At 38.8% G+C, this 19,422-nt stretch overlaps 2 protein-coding genes across 30 annotated transcripts in view; both read left to right on the forward strand.

Annotated features, from left to right (window-relative positions):
- Window positions 1-19,422, forward strand: part of ank2b (ankyrin 2b, neuronal) — a 213,719-nt gene that overhangs the window by 181,063 nt on the left and 13,234 nt on the right. For 24 of the 29 annotated variants that reach the window (XM_067447692.1, XM_067447664.1, XM_067448466.1 and 21 more), the window contains 7 exons: window positions 79-156; window positions 631-762; window positions 882-1,028; window positions 1,184-1,364; window positions 1,447-1,522; window positions 16,337-16,420; window positions 19,151-19,315. In XM_067447692.1, coding sequence (XP_067303793.1) covers window positions 79-156; window positions 631-762; window positions 882-1,028; window positions 1,184-1,364; window positions 1,447-1,522; window positions 16,337-16,420; window positions 19,151-19,315 — 863 coding nt within the window. The remainder of the gene's footprint in view (window positions 1-78; window positions 157-630; window positions 763-881; window positions 1,029-1,183; window positions 1,365-1,446; window positions 1,523-16,336; window positions 16,421-19,150; window positions 19,316-19,422) is intronic. The other 5 variants (XM_067447628.1, XM_067447686.1, XM_067447968.1 and 2 more) reach the window with 1 other exon arrangement.
- LOC137081891 (mucin-3B-like) lies at window positions 1,635-13,742 on the forward strand. The gene is made up of 3 exons (XM_067447683.1): window positions 1,635-1,723; window positions 1,915-10,189; window positions 10,848-13,742. Exons 1-3 carry the CDS (start codon window positions 1,635-1,637, stop codon window positions 12,120-12,122), a joined length of 9,639 nt encoding a protein of 3,212 aa, XP_067303784.1. The 3' UTR covers window positions 12,123-13,742.

The following is a 19,422-nucleotide window of genomic DNA, read 5'->3' on the forward strand; positions in this document are numbered from 1 at the left end:
ATTTAGCTTAGTGTTGTAAATAATTATTTGCAAAGTGTTAGATTTGTGTGCTTATGTGTTTTTTACTGGAATTTGCAGTAGATCCACAGGATGAGGCTGACAGGAAAGAAGGGCGTCTTACTGTAATAGCAGACCACCTTGGTTTCAGCTGGTCAGGTAGGCATTTTACATCTATACCAATGGTTCCCTATCTGGGTGCTACAGAGCCCTGTTTGGTGCGATGTCTGACTATGAGTGCTACTTACAGAACATTTAATAATAATAATAATAATAATGCGTTCGATTTATATAGCGCTTTTCAAGGCACTCAAAGCGCTTTACATTTTAACGTTAACTGTAAGCAGAGAGCTTAGATATTGACAGCTAGACAGAAAGTGTACGTATAAACTATAAACTTCTGCTCTAGATTTGAATGTCTGCTCTATACTGACATTTGTAAAATGTTCTTGGTTAAAATGGTAGAATTATATATTGAGTTGAGGTTGCATTTATTTGCAATAATTGCCATGTCTACGTTTTATTATTACAAACCTTCTCTTATTTCAACGCTATTGCATTGGAGTCATAAGGATACATTTTTGCCCTAAATTAAATGCATGAGTCATTACCAATGTGTTTTTATTTAAACAGAATTGGCTCACGAGCTTGAATTCAGCGAGAAACAGATCAACCAGATAAGAAATGAGAACCCAAATTCTCTACAAGACCAAAGCCATGCACTCATAAGGCTATGGAAAGAAAGAGATGGCAAAAATACTGAAGGTACTGATCATGTGTTTCCCTTAATTTGTATGAATTTTGTACATATTATGATATTATGGTATCAGTCACTCAGAAGAGAATCATTCACATTGTACATTATATTATCTCCACCTTATCAGCAGAGAACACTTTGATGAAGACACTTACAAAAATAAATCGAATGGACATTGTGCATCTCATTGAAACTAAAATCATCCAGTCCAGTCAAGAGTCATCACACACCTATGCAGAAATTGAGCAAACCATATCATTGGATCATAGTGAAGGTATGTATGATGACAATAACTTTAAGCATACTAGGTTGGTGTTTATTTGATCATAAAATAGTTTTATTACTCACTTTACAAAAGATGATGATTCACTGCATTACTTTTACAATGCTTTTCCAACTGTACAATAGAAGCTATATTGGCATTTGCAGGTTTTTCAGCGCTACAGGAGGACATGGACAGCCCCAGACCAGGTCGGCGAACAGAGGTCTCTCAAAGAGGGTCAGAACTTGGGCCTCTGGTGGCATCTGTTGAGGATCTCTCCTGCAATGTGTCTTTCCTTAATGACTCCCAGAAAGAGGGGCTACTGACAGACAAAGAGATGGGTTCAGAGTAAGTTAATTCTATTCCTGACCTATACAAGTGAATGTGTAAAATATATAAAGTAATTTAAATTTGATTATGTATTTGTCAGGGTGGCTGGGGCCTCAACATATAGTGGTTTTAATATGGCTGGTCTGCGGCAACAATTCCCAGGCACTATCAAACAAGTAAGTCCACTCTTTACCCTGTACAAAACTGTTCCCTGGAGATTACAGTCTCACGTTTATGACCCAGTTTACAAAGGTGGTGCTATTCCCAACGAACCATCAGACAATATACATGAAACTGTGGATGATCCTCTCCAAGAGTTGGGAGCAACTGGGGGTCAGTTTATCCCAGTTTCCACCCAACAGGATGATGAGCAGAATGTAAATTCAACAGAAGGGTACAAACTGAGTCAGAGACAATCCACCCTGTCAGATTTTGGGCACACACTCTTGGAATCAGAGAATGTCGAAACAGATTTCAGTGAGTTGTATGTGGAGCTCAAGCAAGATTCTGATGATTATATTACCTCACATGAATCCAGTACAATTAATTCATTTACATCTCCATCAAGTGAAAAGAGGGAAAACAAATCTACATTACCGATTGAAGATGAGGTTGCACTTTCAAAGAAACCAAGTCAAAGTGAGGAGTATATAAAGCGCCACGTTGAGGACATTTCTGTGGAGGAAGTAGAATGTAACATCAGCACTGCTTGTGTACAAGAGTCTTCAGATGTTTCCAAAGATATTGATGTCAACCAATCAAACAGCTTCACGGAATTGTCTACTGAAGAAGTACAAGGCTTATCTCAAACAATTTCCAGTCTTCCACAACAACTTGAAAGTGGCATTACAGAGAACATTACCACTTCTACACTCATCCAAATGTCACTTGATTCAGTTACTGAGCAGCCACATATATTATCACTTCCAATAACTGATTCTGGTCCTTCAGAAGCAAGAGTTGAAATAACTATACCAATTACTCTAACCAAACAAACCGAGGCTAAAGTCACAGAAACTAAATATACCACCTCTAGTTTAGTAGAAGTTGTGACTTATAGACCTCTTTCACCTGTATCTTTAACATCCCAAGTTGAATTAAGATCATTGTCACCAGAGTTTGAGTATGTTGACAACCTTGAAATGATTTCATCTGAATATAGATCATCATCGCCAGAATCAGTGGTCTCCTTGCCTTTAGACTCACCAATACTATTTGATTATCGACCATCTTCACCAGACTCGTGCATATTAATGGCGGAATTAAGATTATCTTCACCTGAATCTGTAACTTCACTAAATGACTGCACTCTTCTCTCAGTTGACTCTCCATTGCCTGATTTTAGGCCAGCTACACCATTGCCAACTGTTTTTGAAAATGACACACATGAATTAGCAATATATGTTGAAGAATACAAAACATTATCTCCACATGCCGAAAAAATGGCGCCTCTTGCAAGATTTACAGAAGATGCACCATCCTATTTGCTGGTGACTGAGGACACAGAACGACCAATTTCACCTGGTTCTGCGATGTTCTACCGATCGCTATCGCCTGAATCAAATAGATCTTGGTCTCCTGTGTCCATCAGTTCTGAAATTTCAGATAGGGAATCATCCACAGAGATGCATTTTGAAAGCTATACTCCATCTCAATTCTTGACTGAATTCAGACCATCATCTCCAGAATCAACAGCATCTGTAAATGAATATAGACTACTGCCCCCTGATTCTCCAATACCTTGTTTTGCAACAGAAGTGCAAAATGACTTTTCAGCACTCATGGCAGAATATAGATCACCATCATTTCACTCTGAAGTTTCAGACATAGACAGTGATCTGATATCATTAGAGTGTTTAGTTGGAAGTCGGCCATCATCCCCTGAGTCAACTGCATCTCTCAATAATCAGAGATGCCTCTCTCCTGATTCTCCTCTTCCCAGCTTTACTCAAACAGTGTTCCAGTGTTTCATACCTACCAAAATGTATAGATCTGATTCAGATGAGTCAGGTCTCTCAGACAATGAAAACAAAGCAATATCAGAAGTATTACCAGAAACCCGTCTGTCATCTCCTGAATCACTTACATCGATAAATGAACACAGACCCCTTTCACCTGATTCACCTGTACCTATGTATATAACCACAATGCACTTTAATGTCATCCCATTTGGGAGCCATAGAGACTCATCGCCTGAATTAGAAACATCTGATATTGAATATTCGCAGTGTGACTCCTTGCTCTGTGAACCAAGGTCAGAATCCCCAGAATCTTTCATTTTAGAGCCTGAAGATGTTCCTTTGTCCATGGTTTCAGTAGAAAGTGTTACTTTTGAAGGTGAGCCAATAGAGGAAACATGCTCTCAAAACATATTAGCTGTTGAGCCCATTGAAACATTATACAATGAGGAACAAAGCATGAGTGAATTGCCAAAACCAAAGTATACTTTTATGTCTAAAGCTATGCTTAGTAATCGTATTGCTAAAATATTTGATCCACATTACAAGAGCAAGACATTCTACTCCAATCTTGTTGCTTTGAAGTACACTGGAGATGTTTCAGAGAAGGCTAAGTCTATAACTTTAGCCACTGGAAAAGCTGAAGTTTTACATGGTCCACAAGAAATACACCTATCTCCTAAAGAATCCATAGTTCACAATTATTTTAAACAAAACCCATCTGTTGAGTGTACAGTGAATAAACAGGATTTACCACAAATACAACTTGATTTTGAAAGTCCAGCAATGTTCCAATGTGAACGCAAACCACTTTCATCCGAGTCACATGATGAATTTAGATCCATATCTCCAGAATCACTTGTGCTGGATGACGCGATTGAAGGAATTCTGTGTAGACCATTGTCTCCTGAATCAATAGCATCAGTTAATGAGTTCAGGCCATTATCTCCTGACTCACCTGTAACTGAATTGAGTGGATTTTTCTCTACTGAAATTACCTTTCCAGTAACAGGACATAGATCCTGTTCACCCCAATCACTGTGCTCAGAGAATACAGAATATGAACCTTGCCTTGAAGAATTGCTAACTCTAGAAAATCGACCAGATTCCCCCGATTCAATTTTATCAGATATTGACAAAAGACCATTTTCCCCAGACTCCTTGCCTGAATGGAGACCCATGTCACCTGAATATGCCTTGCTTTTGGAAGACATTAGAGGGTCTTCTCCACAGTCAGATGGGTCCATGAATGAATGCAGACCCCTATCTCCAGATTCACCTACACCACAGTATTTTCCAGCAATCTTCGAATCAATTTCTGTAACAGATTGTAGGTCTTCATCCCCTGAATCTGCATTATCAGAGGAAGAATGGGAATTAAATGTTTTCACCCAATATTTATCTCTAGAATCAACAGAATCTTTGAAGGAAGAGGGATCTGACTCTAGGTCTTTATCTCCTGATTCTCCAGTATATCAATATTATGCCTATCAGTTTGAACCAGCAATAGTAACAGGTTACATATCACAATCCCCTGAATCGACACTATCAGAATTAGATATGCAGACAGAGGCATTTGATGACTTGGTGACTGACCTTAAAAGGTCCTCACCTGAGTCAATCATATCAGATAATGAAAACAGACCTCTGTCCCCTGATTCACCTATTCCTGATTTCACACCAGCTACAGATACACTTTTCATGCCTCTTACAGGCTCCCGACCAACCTCTCCAGAATCAGACAGTTTGGATCTTGAAAATGAATTATGTCAGTCGGACCTTGATCTAGAGCAAAGATCTGACTCTCCTCAGTCTATATCATCAGAAACTGAGATTAGACCCCTGTCCCCTGATTCACCTGTACCTCAATTCAGTCCATTATTTTCTCAAAGTACTTTGCCAGTAACAGGATCTAGATCCTGTTCACCTCAATTGCTGCGGTCAGAGAATACAGAATATGAACCTTGCCTTGAAGAATTGCTAACTCTAGAAAATCGACCAGATTCCCCTGATTCATTTTTATCAAATACTGACAAAAGATCACTTTCCCCAGACTCCTTGCCTGAATGGAGACCCATGTCACCTGAATATGCCTTGCTTTTGGAAGACATTAGAGGGTCTTCTCCGCAGTCAGATGGGTCCATGAATGAATGTAGACCCCTATCTCCAGATTCACCTACACCACAGTATCTTCCTGCAGTCTTCGAATCAATTCCTGTACAAGATTATAGGTCTTCATCCCCTGAATCTGCATTATCAGAGGAAGAATGGGAATTAAATGTTTTCACCCAAGATTTCTCTCTAGAATCAACAGAATCTTTAAAGGAAGAGGGATCTGACTCTAGATCTTTATCTCCTGATTCTCCAATATATCAATATTATGCCTATCAGTTTGAACCAACAATAGTAACAGGTTACATATCACAATCCCCTGAATCGACACTATCAGAATTAGATATGCAGACGGATGCATTTGATGACTTGGTGATTGAACTTAGAAGGCCCTCACCTGAGTCAATCACATCAGATAATGAAAACAGACCTCTGTCACCTGATTCACCTATTCCTGATTTCACACCAGCTACAGATACACTTTTCATGCCTCTTACAGGCTCCCGACCAACCTCTCCAGAATCAGACAGTTTGGATCTTGAAAACGAATTATGTCAGTCTGACCTTGATCTAGAGCAAAGATCTGACTCTCCTCAGTCTATATCATCAGAAACTGAGATTAGACCCCTGTCCCCTGATTCACCTGTACCTCAATTCAGTCCATTATTTTCTCAAAGTACTTTGCCAGTAACAGGATCTAGATCCTGTTCACCTCAATCGCTGTGCTCAGAGAATACAGAATATGAACCTTGCCTTGAAGAATTGCTAACTCTAGAAAATCGACCAGATTCCACCGATTCAATTTTATCAGATACTGACAAAAGATCACTTTCCCCAGACTCCTTGCCTGAATGGAGACCCATGTCATCTGAATATGCCTTGCTTTTGGAAGAAATTAGAGGGTCTTCTCCGCAGTCAGATGGGTCTATGAATGAATGCAGACCTCTATCTCCAGATTCACCTACACCACAGTATTTTCCTGCAGTCTTCGAATCAATTCCTGTACAAGATTATAGGTCCTCATCTCCTGAATCTACATTATCAGAGGAAGAATGGGAATTAAATGTTTTCACCCAAGATTTCTCTCTAGAACCAACAGAATATTTAAAGGAAGAGGGATCTGACTCTAGATCTTTATCTCCTGATTCTCCAATATATCAATATTATGCCTATCAGTTTGAACCAGCAATAGTAACAGGTTACATATCACAATCCCCTGAATCGACACTATCAGAATTAGATATGCAGACAGAAATATTTGATGACTTGGTGACTGACCTTAGAAGGTCCTCACCTGAGTCAGTCACATCAGATAATGAAAACAGACCTCTGTCCCCTGATTCACCTATTCCTGATTTCACACCAGCTACAGATACACTTTTCATGCCTCTTACAGGCTCCCGACCAACCTCTCCAGAATCAGAGAGTTTGGATCTTGAAAACGAATTATGTCAGTCTGACCTTGATCTAGAGCAAAGATCTGACTCTCCTCAGTCTATATCATCAGAAACTGAGATTAGACCCCTGTCCCCTGATTCACCTGTACCTCAATTCAGTCCATTATTTTCTCATAGTACTTTGCCAGTAACAGGATCTAGATCCTGTTCACCTCAATCGCTGTGCTCAGAGAATACAGAATATGAACCTTGCCTTGAAGAATTGCTAACTCTAGAAAATCGACCAGATTCCCCCGATTCATTTTTATCAGATACTGACAAAAGATCACTTTCCCCAGACTCCTTGCCTGAATGGAGACCCATGTCAACTGAATATGCCTTGCTTTTGGAAGACATTCGAGGGTCTTCTCCACAATCAGACGGGTCCATTAATGAATGTAGACCCCTATCTCCAGACTCACCTACACCACAGTTTTTTCCAGCAGACTTTGAATCGATTCCTGTACCAGATTATAGGTCCTCATCCCCTGAATCTGCATTATCAGAAGAAGAATGGGAATTAAATGTTTTCACCCAATATTTCTCTCTAGAATCAACAGAATCTTTGAAGGAAGAGGGATCTGACTCTAGGTCTTTATCTCCTGATTCTCCAGTATATCAATATTATAACTATCAGTTTGAACCAACAATGGTAACAGGTTACATATCACAATCCCCTGAATCAATGCTATCAGAATTAGATATGCAGACAGATGCATTTGATGACTTGGTGATTGAACTTAGAAGGTCCTCACCTGAGTCAATCACATCAGATAATGAAAACAGACCTCTGTCCCCTGATTCACCTATTCCTGATTTCACACCAGCCACACACAGATTTATCAGAATATTTACAGGCTCCCGACCAACCTCTCCAGAATCAGACGCTTCGGATCTTGAAAACGAATTATGTCAGTCTGACCTTAATCAAGAGCAAAGATCTGACTCTCCTCAGTCGATATCATCAGAAACTGAGATTAGACCCCTGTCCCCTGATTCACCTGTACCACAATTCAGTGCATTATTCACTCAAAGTACTTTGCCAGTAACAGGATCTAGATCCTGTTCACCTCAATCGCTGTGCTCAGAGAATACAGAATACGAAAGTTACTTGGAAGATCTGTTCACTAGAGGACCAATGCCATCAGAATTAGATATAAGCACAGCTGTATTTAATGACTCACTGACTGATCTGAGATTGTCCTCACCTGACTCAATGACATCAGTAAATGAAAGCAGACCACTGTCCCCTGATTCACCTGTTCCTGACTTCATGCCATTAACATTCACATTTATCATACCAGAATCAGATTCCCAGTCAACTTCTCCAGTATCTTTAGATATCGAAAATGAATTCTATCAGTACGACCTTGGTACAGAGCAAAGACCTGACTCTCCTGAATCAGTAATATCAGAAATTGAGCATAGACCACTCTCCCCTGATTCAGTAAGTGATTACAGACCAATATCACCGATATCTATGGTAGATCGAGCATCGCCAGAATCCTTTATATCATTGGAAGAGTGTAGACCGTTATCACCAGACTCACCAGTTCCACAGTTTTCTTGTATACATAAAATATCAGCGATGAATTTATGCCGATCAGAGTCTTCTGAGTCACTCTCATCAGACACAGACATTGAGCTTTGGGTTTTTGCACCTCAAACTACTGAACAGAGAACATCCTCGCCTGAATCAATCATGTCCTTGAATGACAAAAGACCATTATCACCAGACTCACCTGTTTATGACTTCACACCATTAGTTTATGTTACCCCAAAAGCCACATACAGATCATCTTCTTTAGAATCAATTGCGTCCGATGTAGAATTTAAAATGGCAAGCTTTGCATCTGAGGGCAATGCATGGACTGAAATTAGAGCCTCGTCTCCGGAGTCAGGTAAAATATCTCCTGTGGATCAACATCATTTAGAAATTGAACACAATCAGACTGTTGTTCAAAGCCAACAATCACTTGGCCAAGAAGTATCCACATATCTGTCATTACAGATGCCTCAGTATAAACTTGTGTACAAAGCTGTTCCCTTATCATTAATATCCCATTTGTATGATCCCCAATATAGAGGTGAATCTTTCTGTGCAAAACCAGGTGTATTTGAGTATGCTGGATGTAAAAAGGAGATTTTTAAGACTTTTCCAAATAATGAATGCACTCAGCAACGCAGTTCTGAAACATATTCTTCATCTCTTAATACAAGTTATCTGCAATTACAAGTGCAAGAAGAATCCTTAGATTTATTTGGAAGCAATCAAGCGTTTTCCACTGATTCCTTGTTTTATTATACAAGTTCAGATCCATGTTTAATGGACAATTCAGATAGGAGAGCATCCTCACCAGAATCATATACATCAATCAACGAGTATAGACAACTCTCTCCTGATTCACCAGTTCCTGAGCACAGACCTTCATTACCATCTGGAGAGTTTTTGGTTGAAAGTCGACCCTCATCTCCTGAGACGACATTTTCACTGAATGAATTTCGAAGTCTTTCCCCTGATTCACCCATACCTGAATTCTCAACACCATCACCTGTTCCAAATGAATCTAGTGTAGTACTCATGCAGCACAAATTAATTTTCACTCCACTGTCCCCATCTTTGTGTAATGATATGGAGTCAACATACTCATCATGGTATCCACTGCCACAATGGATCATGTCTGAAAACAGACCTTTATCATCTATCTCTGATATTTCAGATACTGATTCTGGATCTCTGTCACCTCAGATGTTCTGTCATGAAACAGAATTGCGAAACCCATCACCTGAAGCAGCAACATTAGAAACAGAGCTAACTGAAACAGTTACCCCAGAACCTTTTGTTTTTGAGATTTTTCAATCTGAATCTCCTGAATCAGTGATTGAATCTGAATCTGAGTTTTATGAGAATTTGAATTATTTTTCATTTTCTGGCATTGATGAGATTGAGACAGATATATCTGACCTCAAAGATGATTCTGCTTTGCTGAATCTAGTGACATTTGAACAATGCACAGCACAAATCAAGTCTCCACCTGAAACAGAGAGGCTTCAAACTGTTGAGTGTTCATTCGATGAAGGGCTAAAACCAAACCCGTCTCATGATATAGCTTTAGAGCAAGCACAAAAGGACACAGAAAGTGTAACAAAGACAATTACTTACTGTGAAGAAAGGGATGTAATCAGCGCAGAAGGTGCATCTGCAAAGGATGAAACTAGGGAAGTCCTCGTAATCCATAAAAGAGATGACAATCAACATATTGAAAGTTCACAGCAACAAAAAGATGATCTAGGACATGATTCGAGAAAAGTAGCTACTCAAGATGCCAAAAAAAGGGTAAGAGTTGGAGCATGCAGCTGTGAATCTTGTGCGTTTATAACAATATATGAACTAAGAGGAATGCAGTGTCTAATCTGCCCTGAAACATGGATTTTCTCAATTCTGGATAAACTAACAAATCAAGGCTAAAAGGACAACACTTGAGCAAGCATGAAGTTTTTAACAGATTCACCATAATGGTTTTGTCTAATTTTAGAGTTATGGCTTTGTCTAATTTTAGTATTATTTGTAATAGGAGTTGTTCTCAACTGCATGTTTGAATCTTATCCTTAGAGCAGGGATGCCCAATCCTGTTCCTGGAGATCTAACCCTGACCCAACATATCTGTCTGTAATAAATTGCTCCTGGAGGTCGTAATTAGCTGGTTCATTAGTGTTTGATCAGAGTTGGAGCTGAGCTTTGCAGGAAGATAGATTTCCAGGAAAGGTTATTTTGTTCGTATTTTGCATCGGATGTTAACCCAGACGGGCCACATCTGGTACATGTGGATTCAACATGCACCAGATGTGGGCCGGATCTGGGCCGACGCTATGTTGCTGTGTGGGCATGCATGTTAATAGCTGTCTTTCAATGCAACAAAATATATTGCGTTTGTGTGATGTAATTATTACAAATGGGGAAAAACCCATGTTTTGTTCCCTTTCATTTTGCACAGGACAATGTCTCAATGGACATTCATTTAGAGCCTCAATTGAAAGATTTAAGTTTAAGAAAAGAAGATGCATTCTCCGTTTCACGAAGTTTAGAGCCTCAAATTAAGTCGACAGCATCTTTATTGACCAGTGAATCATCATTTCTAGCCACACGTGTCCCTGAAATACCCCAGCAGAACAGATCTCAACCAGTCTTTGAGTTGAAGGCCCACAAATCCACTTCTGATTCACCACACGAAGAGCCTAGAGGATCAAATGAATTGCAAGAAGTAAATTATTTTCAATTTCATCTCAAAGACTCTCACAGAAGAGTTGAACTCAATCGAATCGATTCCTCTGCATTTAGTTTGAGTCTCGAATCACCTGATTACAAAAATTTGCTTTCAAGATCTATGAAGACACAATCAACAGGCATTCAGGTGTCACGAACTGATTTAAGTTCCATCTCTCCGATGTTTAGCACATCCTCATCCGACCAAGGGATTTCCGCGGAGTCCCATCAGTCTCTAAGCAAAAGGATTCCTTGTGCTGCAGAGGTTGTCCCGCTTTCCCATGATGTCTCTAAATTTGAACAGACATTACCATCATTTGGTGGTGATGAGCCTGAATCAAATTTATCCTTACCTGGAACTTATCTGCGGGAGCTCAAAGCCTCTGAGATGGCTGCAAAACAGACAGGCGACCAGATGCAGTTCGATGCCACTGACTCCCCACTTTACAGTCTAAAATCCAGACCAAGACCTGTTCATGCAGACAGCATTGAGTCAGATCCTGAGTTCTTTGATTGTCAACAAACGTTTTCTGATACGTCTGAGCCTGAGGTTGGATCATTAGAACTTTTAGATGTTCCTCAAGCAATTTACCAACTTGAGGAACTTCCATCTTTATCAAGCAGCCCTGAATACCTGACTGTTGTACCTAAACTTAGAGAGTACACCCAGCTGAAAAAGGATGATCGGCCCTTATCCTGGGGTAGTGAGGACCTTCCCATAGTTCTTGAGCCAGAGGATGAATACACTGGTGAGGAGAAGGCTTTCCCTTATGATTATACAGGTGATCATTCGTTTGCTGAAGAGTTACCTCCAATGGAGAGTGTACAGTATGATGACGATGATGATGACTTTCTAGGGAGGGTAAGCCTTTTTAGCATGGCCTCATTTTCTGAGGAAGAGTGCTGTAACTCCCTGGCCTGTGCTAACAAACTGACTGAAGCCCTAGTGGAACATTTCAAATCTTCAATGCCAGCAAGCTCATGTTTGGTGTTTATTAACCCTTAAATGCATGAATGTTTCAGCAATCATTATTACATATTCAGGTTTTTAGCAACCCGGATCTGGATCTAACACAGATCTCTACCTGTCGTGATAATATAAAACTCTCCTGATATTAGAGTAACAAATACAGAATAATAAAACTAAGCATATTATGTTAGCTTTTGGAGCTTGTAAGGGTTCAGTTTGAGCAGATGTTTGATCCCATCCTCACTGTCCTCGTCAGAACTCATTTCCCGATACATTCAGCGTCTGCTCATGTTCACCATCTCAAACATATCCTAAAACTATAATCTTCAGCATCTTCATAATCAATATTGTGATCTCTGACAGCTTCTTCACCATCAGTGACACTCATAGTCGATTGCGTTCAGAAGTTTTGCTGATGATATTTCCTGGTCTTTTGTTTTCTGCCTGCTGCGACTATGAGTGACACGTCACTTCAAATTTTTACAAAAAATGAATAGGTAAACAGGCATTCTTTTATAATTTTGTATATTTTTTCTTGTTATATTGTTGATAATGAATTGATTGAGGAATACTAAGAATGTTGATGTCTAATTTTATCAAATTAATGAGGAGTAGGGTATTGAATGATGTTCCGGGTTGCTAAAGAGCTTAAGGGGTAAAAATCAGTTATTAAACCTGATCTCACAGGAAAACTGTTATGAAATGGTGATTTTATACAAACTATTAGAATACGCGTATTAGGAAAAAGAAAGCATGAAGATCTAACCCCACCCCAAACATGCCCGTCACTGGGACATAAGCAGATCATACAAAAACATATGAATGCGATGTGAATTAGCCAGAGGTTTGCCAGAATGGAAAATAGTTATTAAATGCCATGAGATTGTGTTGGTGCATCCCTTTGCTTTAACTGAAGGAACTTGCAAAGTAACTTGCATTGCATTGTCCTCATTTACTTATATTAATATCTGGTTTTGCATCAAAAGCTGATAAATTGCTGGGAAGGCAAATTTAGCAATAACAACATTGCTGAAAATAACAGTTTTTACTAAAAAAGAAAAGGTATAGGAGTTTTCAGAGTACATTGGATTTGCATGGTGTGACCTGCAAGTATATGAGATATACAGTAGTACCGAAAGGGATAGTTCAACCAAAAATAAAAATGACCCCAATGATTTACTAACCTTAAAGTCATCCTAGGTGTGTATGACATTCTTCTGTCAGACGAACACAATCAGAGTTATATTAACACATGTCCTGGCTCTTCCAAGCTTTATAATGGCACTGAATTGTTGTTTCGTTTTTGAAGTCCAAAAATGTATGATGGACAGATGCTCTTTTATGATGGACAGATGCTCTTTTATGATGGACATATGCTCTTTTATGATGGACATATGCTCTTTTATGATGGATAGATGCTCTTTTATGATGGACATATGCTCTTTTATGATGGATAGATGCTCTTTTATGATGGACAGATGCTCTTTTATGATGGATAGATGCTCTTTTATGATGGATAGATGCTCTTTTATGATGGATAGATGCTCTTTTATGATGGATAGATGCTCTTTTATGATGGACATATGCTCTTTTATGATGGATAGATGCTCTTTTATGATGGATAGATGCTCTTTTATGATGGACAGATGCTCTTTTATGATGGACAGATGCTCTTTTATGATGGACATATGCTCTTTTATGATGGATAGATGCTCTTTTATGATGGACAGATGCTCTTTTATGATGGATAGATGCTCTTTTATGATGGACAGATGCTCTTTTATGATGGACATATGCTCTTTTATGATGGACATATGCTCTTTTATGATGGATAGATGCTCTTTTATGATGGACATATGCTCTTTTATGATGGATAGATGCTCTTTTATGATGGACAGATGCTCTTTTATGATGGATAGATGCTCTTTTATGATGGATAGATGCTCTTTTATGATGGACATATGCTCTTTTATGATGGATAGATGCTCTTTTATGATGGATAGATGCTCTTTTATGATGGACAGATGCTCTTTTATGATGGACAGATGCTCTTTTATGATGGACATATGCTCTTTTATGATGGATAGATGCTCTTTTATGATGGACAGATGCTCTTTTATGATGGATAGATGCTCTTTTATGATGGATAGATGCTCTTTTATGATGGACATATGCTCTTTTATGATGGACATATGCTCTTTTATGATGGATAGATGCTCTTTTATGATGGACATATGCTCTTTTATGATGGATAGATGCTCTTTTATGATGGATAGATGCTCTTTTATGATGGATAGATGCTCTTTTATGATGGATAGATGCTCTTTTATGATGGATAGATGCTCTTTTATGATGGACATATGCTCTTTTATGATGGATAGATGCTCTTTTATGATGGACATATGCTCTTTTATGATGGATAGATGCTCTTTTATGATGGACAGATGCTCTTTTATGATGGATAGATGCTCTTTTATGATGGATAGATGCTCTTTTATGATGGACATATGCTCTTTTATGATGGATAGATGCTCTTTTATGATGGACAGATGCTCTTTTATGATGGATAGATGCTCTTTTATGATGGATAGATGCACTTTTATGATGGACAGATGCTCTTTTATGATGGATAGATGCTCTTTTATGATGGACAGATGCTCTTTTATGATGGATAGATGCTCTTTTATGATGGATAGATGGAATTTTATGATGGACAGATGCTCTTTTATGATGGATAGATGGAATTTTATGATGGAGAGATGGACTTTTATGATGGACAGATGCTCTTTTATGATGGATAGATGGAATTTTATGATGGACAGATGCTCTTTTATGATGGACAGATGCTCTTTTATGATGGATAGATGGAATTTTATGATGGACAGATGCTCTTTTATGATGGACAGATGCTCTTTTATGATGGATAGATGGAATTTTATGATGGACAGATGCACTTTTATGATGGATAGATGCACTTTTATGATGGATAGATGCTCTTTTATGATGGATAGATGGAATTTTATGATGGATAGATGCTCTTTTATAATGGATAGATGCACTTTTATAATGGATAGATGCACTTTTATAATGGATAGATGCACTTTTATAATGGATAGATGCTCTTTTATGATGGATAGATGGAATTTTATGATGGATAGATGCACTTTTATGATGGACAGATGCTCTTTTATGATGGATAGATGCTCTTTTATGATGGATAGATGGAATTTTATGATGGACAGATGCTCTTTTATGATGGATAGATTCTCTTTTATGATGGATAGATGGAATTTTATGATGGACAGATGCACTTTTATGATGGACAGATGCACTTTTATGATGGATAGATGCACCTTTATGATGGATAGATGCTCTTTTATGATGGATAGATGCACTTTTATGATGGACAGATGCACTATTATGATGGACAGATGCACTATTATGATGGATAGATGCACCTTTATGATGGATAGATGCTCTTTTATGATGGATAGATGCACCTTTATGATGGATAGATGCTCTTTTATGATGGACAGATGCACTTTTATGATGGACAGATGCACCTTTATGATGGATAGATGCACTTTTATGATGGATAGATGCACTTTTATGATGGACAGATGCACTTTTATGATGGATAGATGCACTTTTATGATGGACAGATGCACTTTTTTGATGGATAGATGCACTTTTATGATGGACAGATGCACTGGACTTCAAAAATGAAACAAGAACTCCCATTATAAATTTTGGAAGAGCCAGAACATATGTTAATATAATTATAATATAATGTCTTACACACATAAGATGGGTTTAGGGAGAGTAAATCATGGGCTAATTTTCATTTTTGGGTGAACTATCCTTTGAAGACTTGCGACCACAACCCATCTCTGCTGCTCTCAGGAAATAGCTGAGGAACTAGGTTTGCTGTCTGATAGCTCAGAGGATGAGGTGTTGACCACCCGGGTGGTGCGGCGCCGAGTTGTGATTCAGGTACCTGTTCTGGGTGTGTGCGTTGGTGTCAATGGACCCCATTTTCATGTTTTGGTGGTATATTGAAAAATGGAAGTATTGTCATTGGCTAATGTAACGAAAGAAATATATGAATTTAACAGTAGCGTTATATTTAATTTCCTATAAAGGTGTTTGTCCCTCAGGACGAAGTTATATACTTTTCCATGAACATTATTTTAAATCTCATTGTCAGAAACAAAAATAGAAAGTAATATTGTTTATTATTATTTTTTTAGGGTGACGAGATGCCCGAGATCCCTCCGCAGACAGTGACAGAAGAGCAATACATTGACGAGTATGGAAACATGGTGGTCAAGAAGGTAAATGATTTCACTTTCAGACGTTCTGTCTTTCCATGCATTGTTACGTCCGTATTTGCTCTACATCTGGTTAAAGGGTTAGTTCAGCCAAAAATGAAATGTCTGTCATTAACTCCTCTCCCTAATGTCGCTCCACACCCGTAAGACCTCCGTTCATCTTCACACACAGTTTAAGATATTTTATATTTAGTCCGAGAGCGTATGCAAGTGTATGCACACTATACTGTCCATGTCCAGAAAGGGAATAAAAACATCATCACAGTAGTCCATATGAGACATCAGTGGGTTAATTAGAGTCTCTTGAAGCATCCAAAATACATTTGGGTCCAAAAATAACAAAAACTACGACTTTATTCAGCATTGGCTTCTCTTCCGGGTTTGTGTTCAATCTGCGTTCGCGGCTGACTCAAAAACTTCTAACTAACCCAGTTGTTCTGGCAAACTTCAGATACGAGACGGTCGGGAGCTTCCTCTTGACTCATGATCACACCACTCCATTTTGTTCCTTTTAAAGTTTTTCTTGTAATACATACAAAAATAATACATGAAAACTTGCAAAAATAAATTGAAAACAAAGTCCATGTGTTCATTTGAGTGCAAACACGGTCAATGATTGTTTCTGCTCGCTCCCTCCCGGCTGCTTGATCTGAACTCATCATTAACTCATAGTGTACCTGTGCGTCATTACCATATAGAGTTCACCTACAGAGGGAGCACAAACTCAAATCAACATAAATTGTTATATAAACAAAAGATTAATTAAAGGTAGGAATTGGTTAAAAAACTGTTTTTTCAAAGGTTGTTTAAACTTTCTTTATATATCAATACATAATTAAAATGTAAGTACTCTAAAAAAGAAAGTGTAAAAATTGAGTGTGTGTAGACCTCTCAGGACTGTTTTAAAGACAGCTCATTATTTCCATTCACTCCACCTTCTCCCTTCTGGGCTCTTTTCAAAGCCACGCCCCCAAAACACATGAACGCGCCTCACCGACCAATCAGCTGGAAGACGCATTACTGACCCGAGACGAGCGGAGTGCATGTAGTCAGAATGTAGGCACATGTCAGAATCACATGTGATAAAACATCGAACTTTATCAGTATGAATATAAACAGATGAGATGTCTTTAGTCCTCACTATCAAGCTAGAATGGTAAAGTTTAAAATATATTTGTGTGTGATTTGGTAACGAGCTAGTTATATTTATAAGGCAAAGAAACGGGTAGCATCATGTTTCCCCAATAACATCAGTTATACTGTGATGAAGATCGTGTAAGATTCATAACATATACTGTGTTTAGCATGTAAGAGTCTCCATGATGAAAGCATTGTTGATTAGCAGTAGCTAACGCTAACTTAGCTCTAAAAACAGTTCCCAGATGCGGTGTACTAGCTTTTACACAGGCATTTTGTTATCTAAAGTTAAATTTTGCGAAATTCAGCACAACCGCGATCAACTTGAGCTGAGCACATTGAGTATTTATCATCTCTACTAATGGCTAAGTGTATAATATTGTAACTTTATGCTCAGTAATGTGATGTTCGCTATATTAGGCCGCTTCATGTGCTAGTGATACACGCTTCATGAAAACATAAACCAAAGGAATGTATAATCAGAATGAAAGATGACCTGTCCAGCAGAAATACAGCAGCAATGAGGCGTTTCTCAGGCCCCTCAGTTCTCACCATCGCTGATATTTACTCACGTTTGATTTCTTTATTTATCCGAAGACTTTCTGTGCGTTGCCTTTCCTCGTCCTGTCTTCCTCTTTTGCGTTGTTTGCCTTCGCTGACTGTAAAACCCGGCAGTGTGAAGTTTGAATGCTCTTTCTCTGCCATTATTTTGCCGAGGTTTCTTGCCTCTTGAACTGCTCGAATCAAACGAGCACGCGCATGTGGGCGGGTCCTGCAGCGATAGCGGTGGTCGCCATGGTAGCGAGAGAGAGTGACAGTCGCCCCAGCCAATCACTTGTTTCGTCCCGAACGGAAATAATGAGCGGTGTTTATTGCAGATTAAAAAGTCTAGAGTCACTCGGCTTTTATACTCTCATTTTCAGAGAACTTACATTTGAATTAAATGGTAAATGGACTGCATTTTATATAGCGCTTTTATCTAAAGCGCTTTACATTTTTGCCTCACATTCACCCATTCACACACCGACGGCGATGTCAGCCATGTAAGGCACCGTCCAGCTCGTCGGGAGCAGCTGGGGTTAGGTGTCTTGCTCATGGACACCTCGACACTTGGTCAGGTGGAACCGGGGATTGAACCACCAACCTTTCGGTTTGTAGACAACCTACATGAACCACTGAGCCACTGCCACCCCCAATTATGTATTGACATATAAAGAAAGTTTAAACAAATTTGGACAAAAGTGTTTTAGATCAGTCCGTCCTACCCTACCTTTAAATAAAGATATTCATTTTAAGAAAAGTTAAATATATTATTTAAATTAAATGGAATAAACACCATAAATAAATAAATATATGGCTCCTACACCAGTTAGAGCCCAGTTGATGATGTTTTATTCCCTTTACACTTGCATACGCTCTCGTGAAAATATAATTAAATATCTTAAACTGTGTGTGAAGATGAGCGGAGGTCTTACGGGTGTGGAGCGACATTAGGGAGAGGAGTTAATGACAGACATTTCATTTTTAGCTGAACTAACCCTTTAAATAATGTGAATATGCTACAGCTGAAAGCTTTAAATCGTGTCGTCCACACAGATAACGAGGAAGGTCATCCGTAAGTACGTGTCAGCCGATGGAGTGGAGCGAGAGGAAGTGATGTCAGAGGGGGCGGAGCAGGAAGCCATCGCTGTGGATGAAGCTGACGGTTTCTCTAAAGTGGTGAAGAGGACGGTGGTGAAGAGCGGCGGAGATCAGACCGAGGTGGGAAAACTGCACTCTATTCTGATAACTGAACTTTTTTTTTTTAATTTATTTATTCTCTCTATACTGATTGCACTTTTTTCAAGAACGAGTATGATACCGATATG

The sequence above is a fragment of the Pseudorasbora parva genome, chromosome 1 (assembly GCF_024679245.1).
Source record: "Pseudorasbora parva isolate DD20220531a chromosome 1, ASM2467924v1, whole genome shotgun sequence".
In the NCBI taxonomy this organism is placed as follows: domain Eukaryota; kingdom Metazoa; phylum Chordata; class Actinopteri; order Cypriniformes; family Gobionidae; genus Pseudorasbora; species Pseudorasbora parva.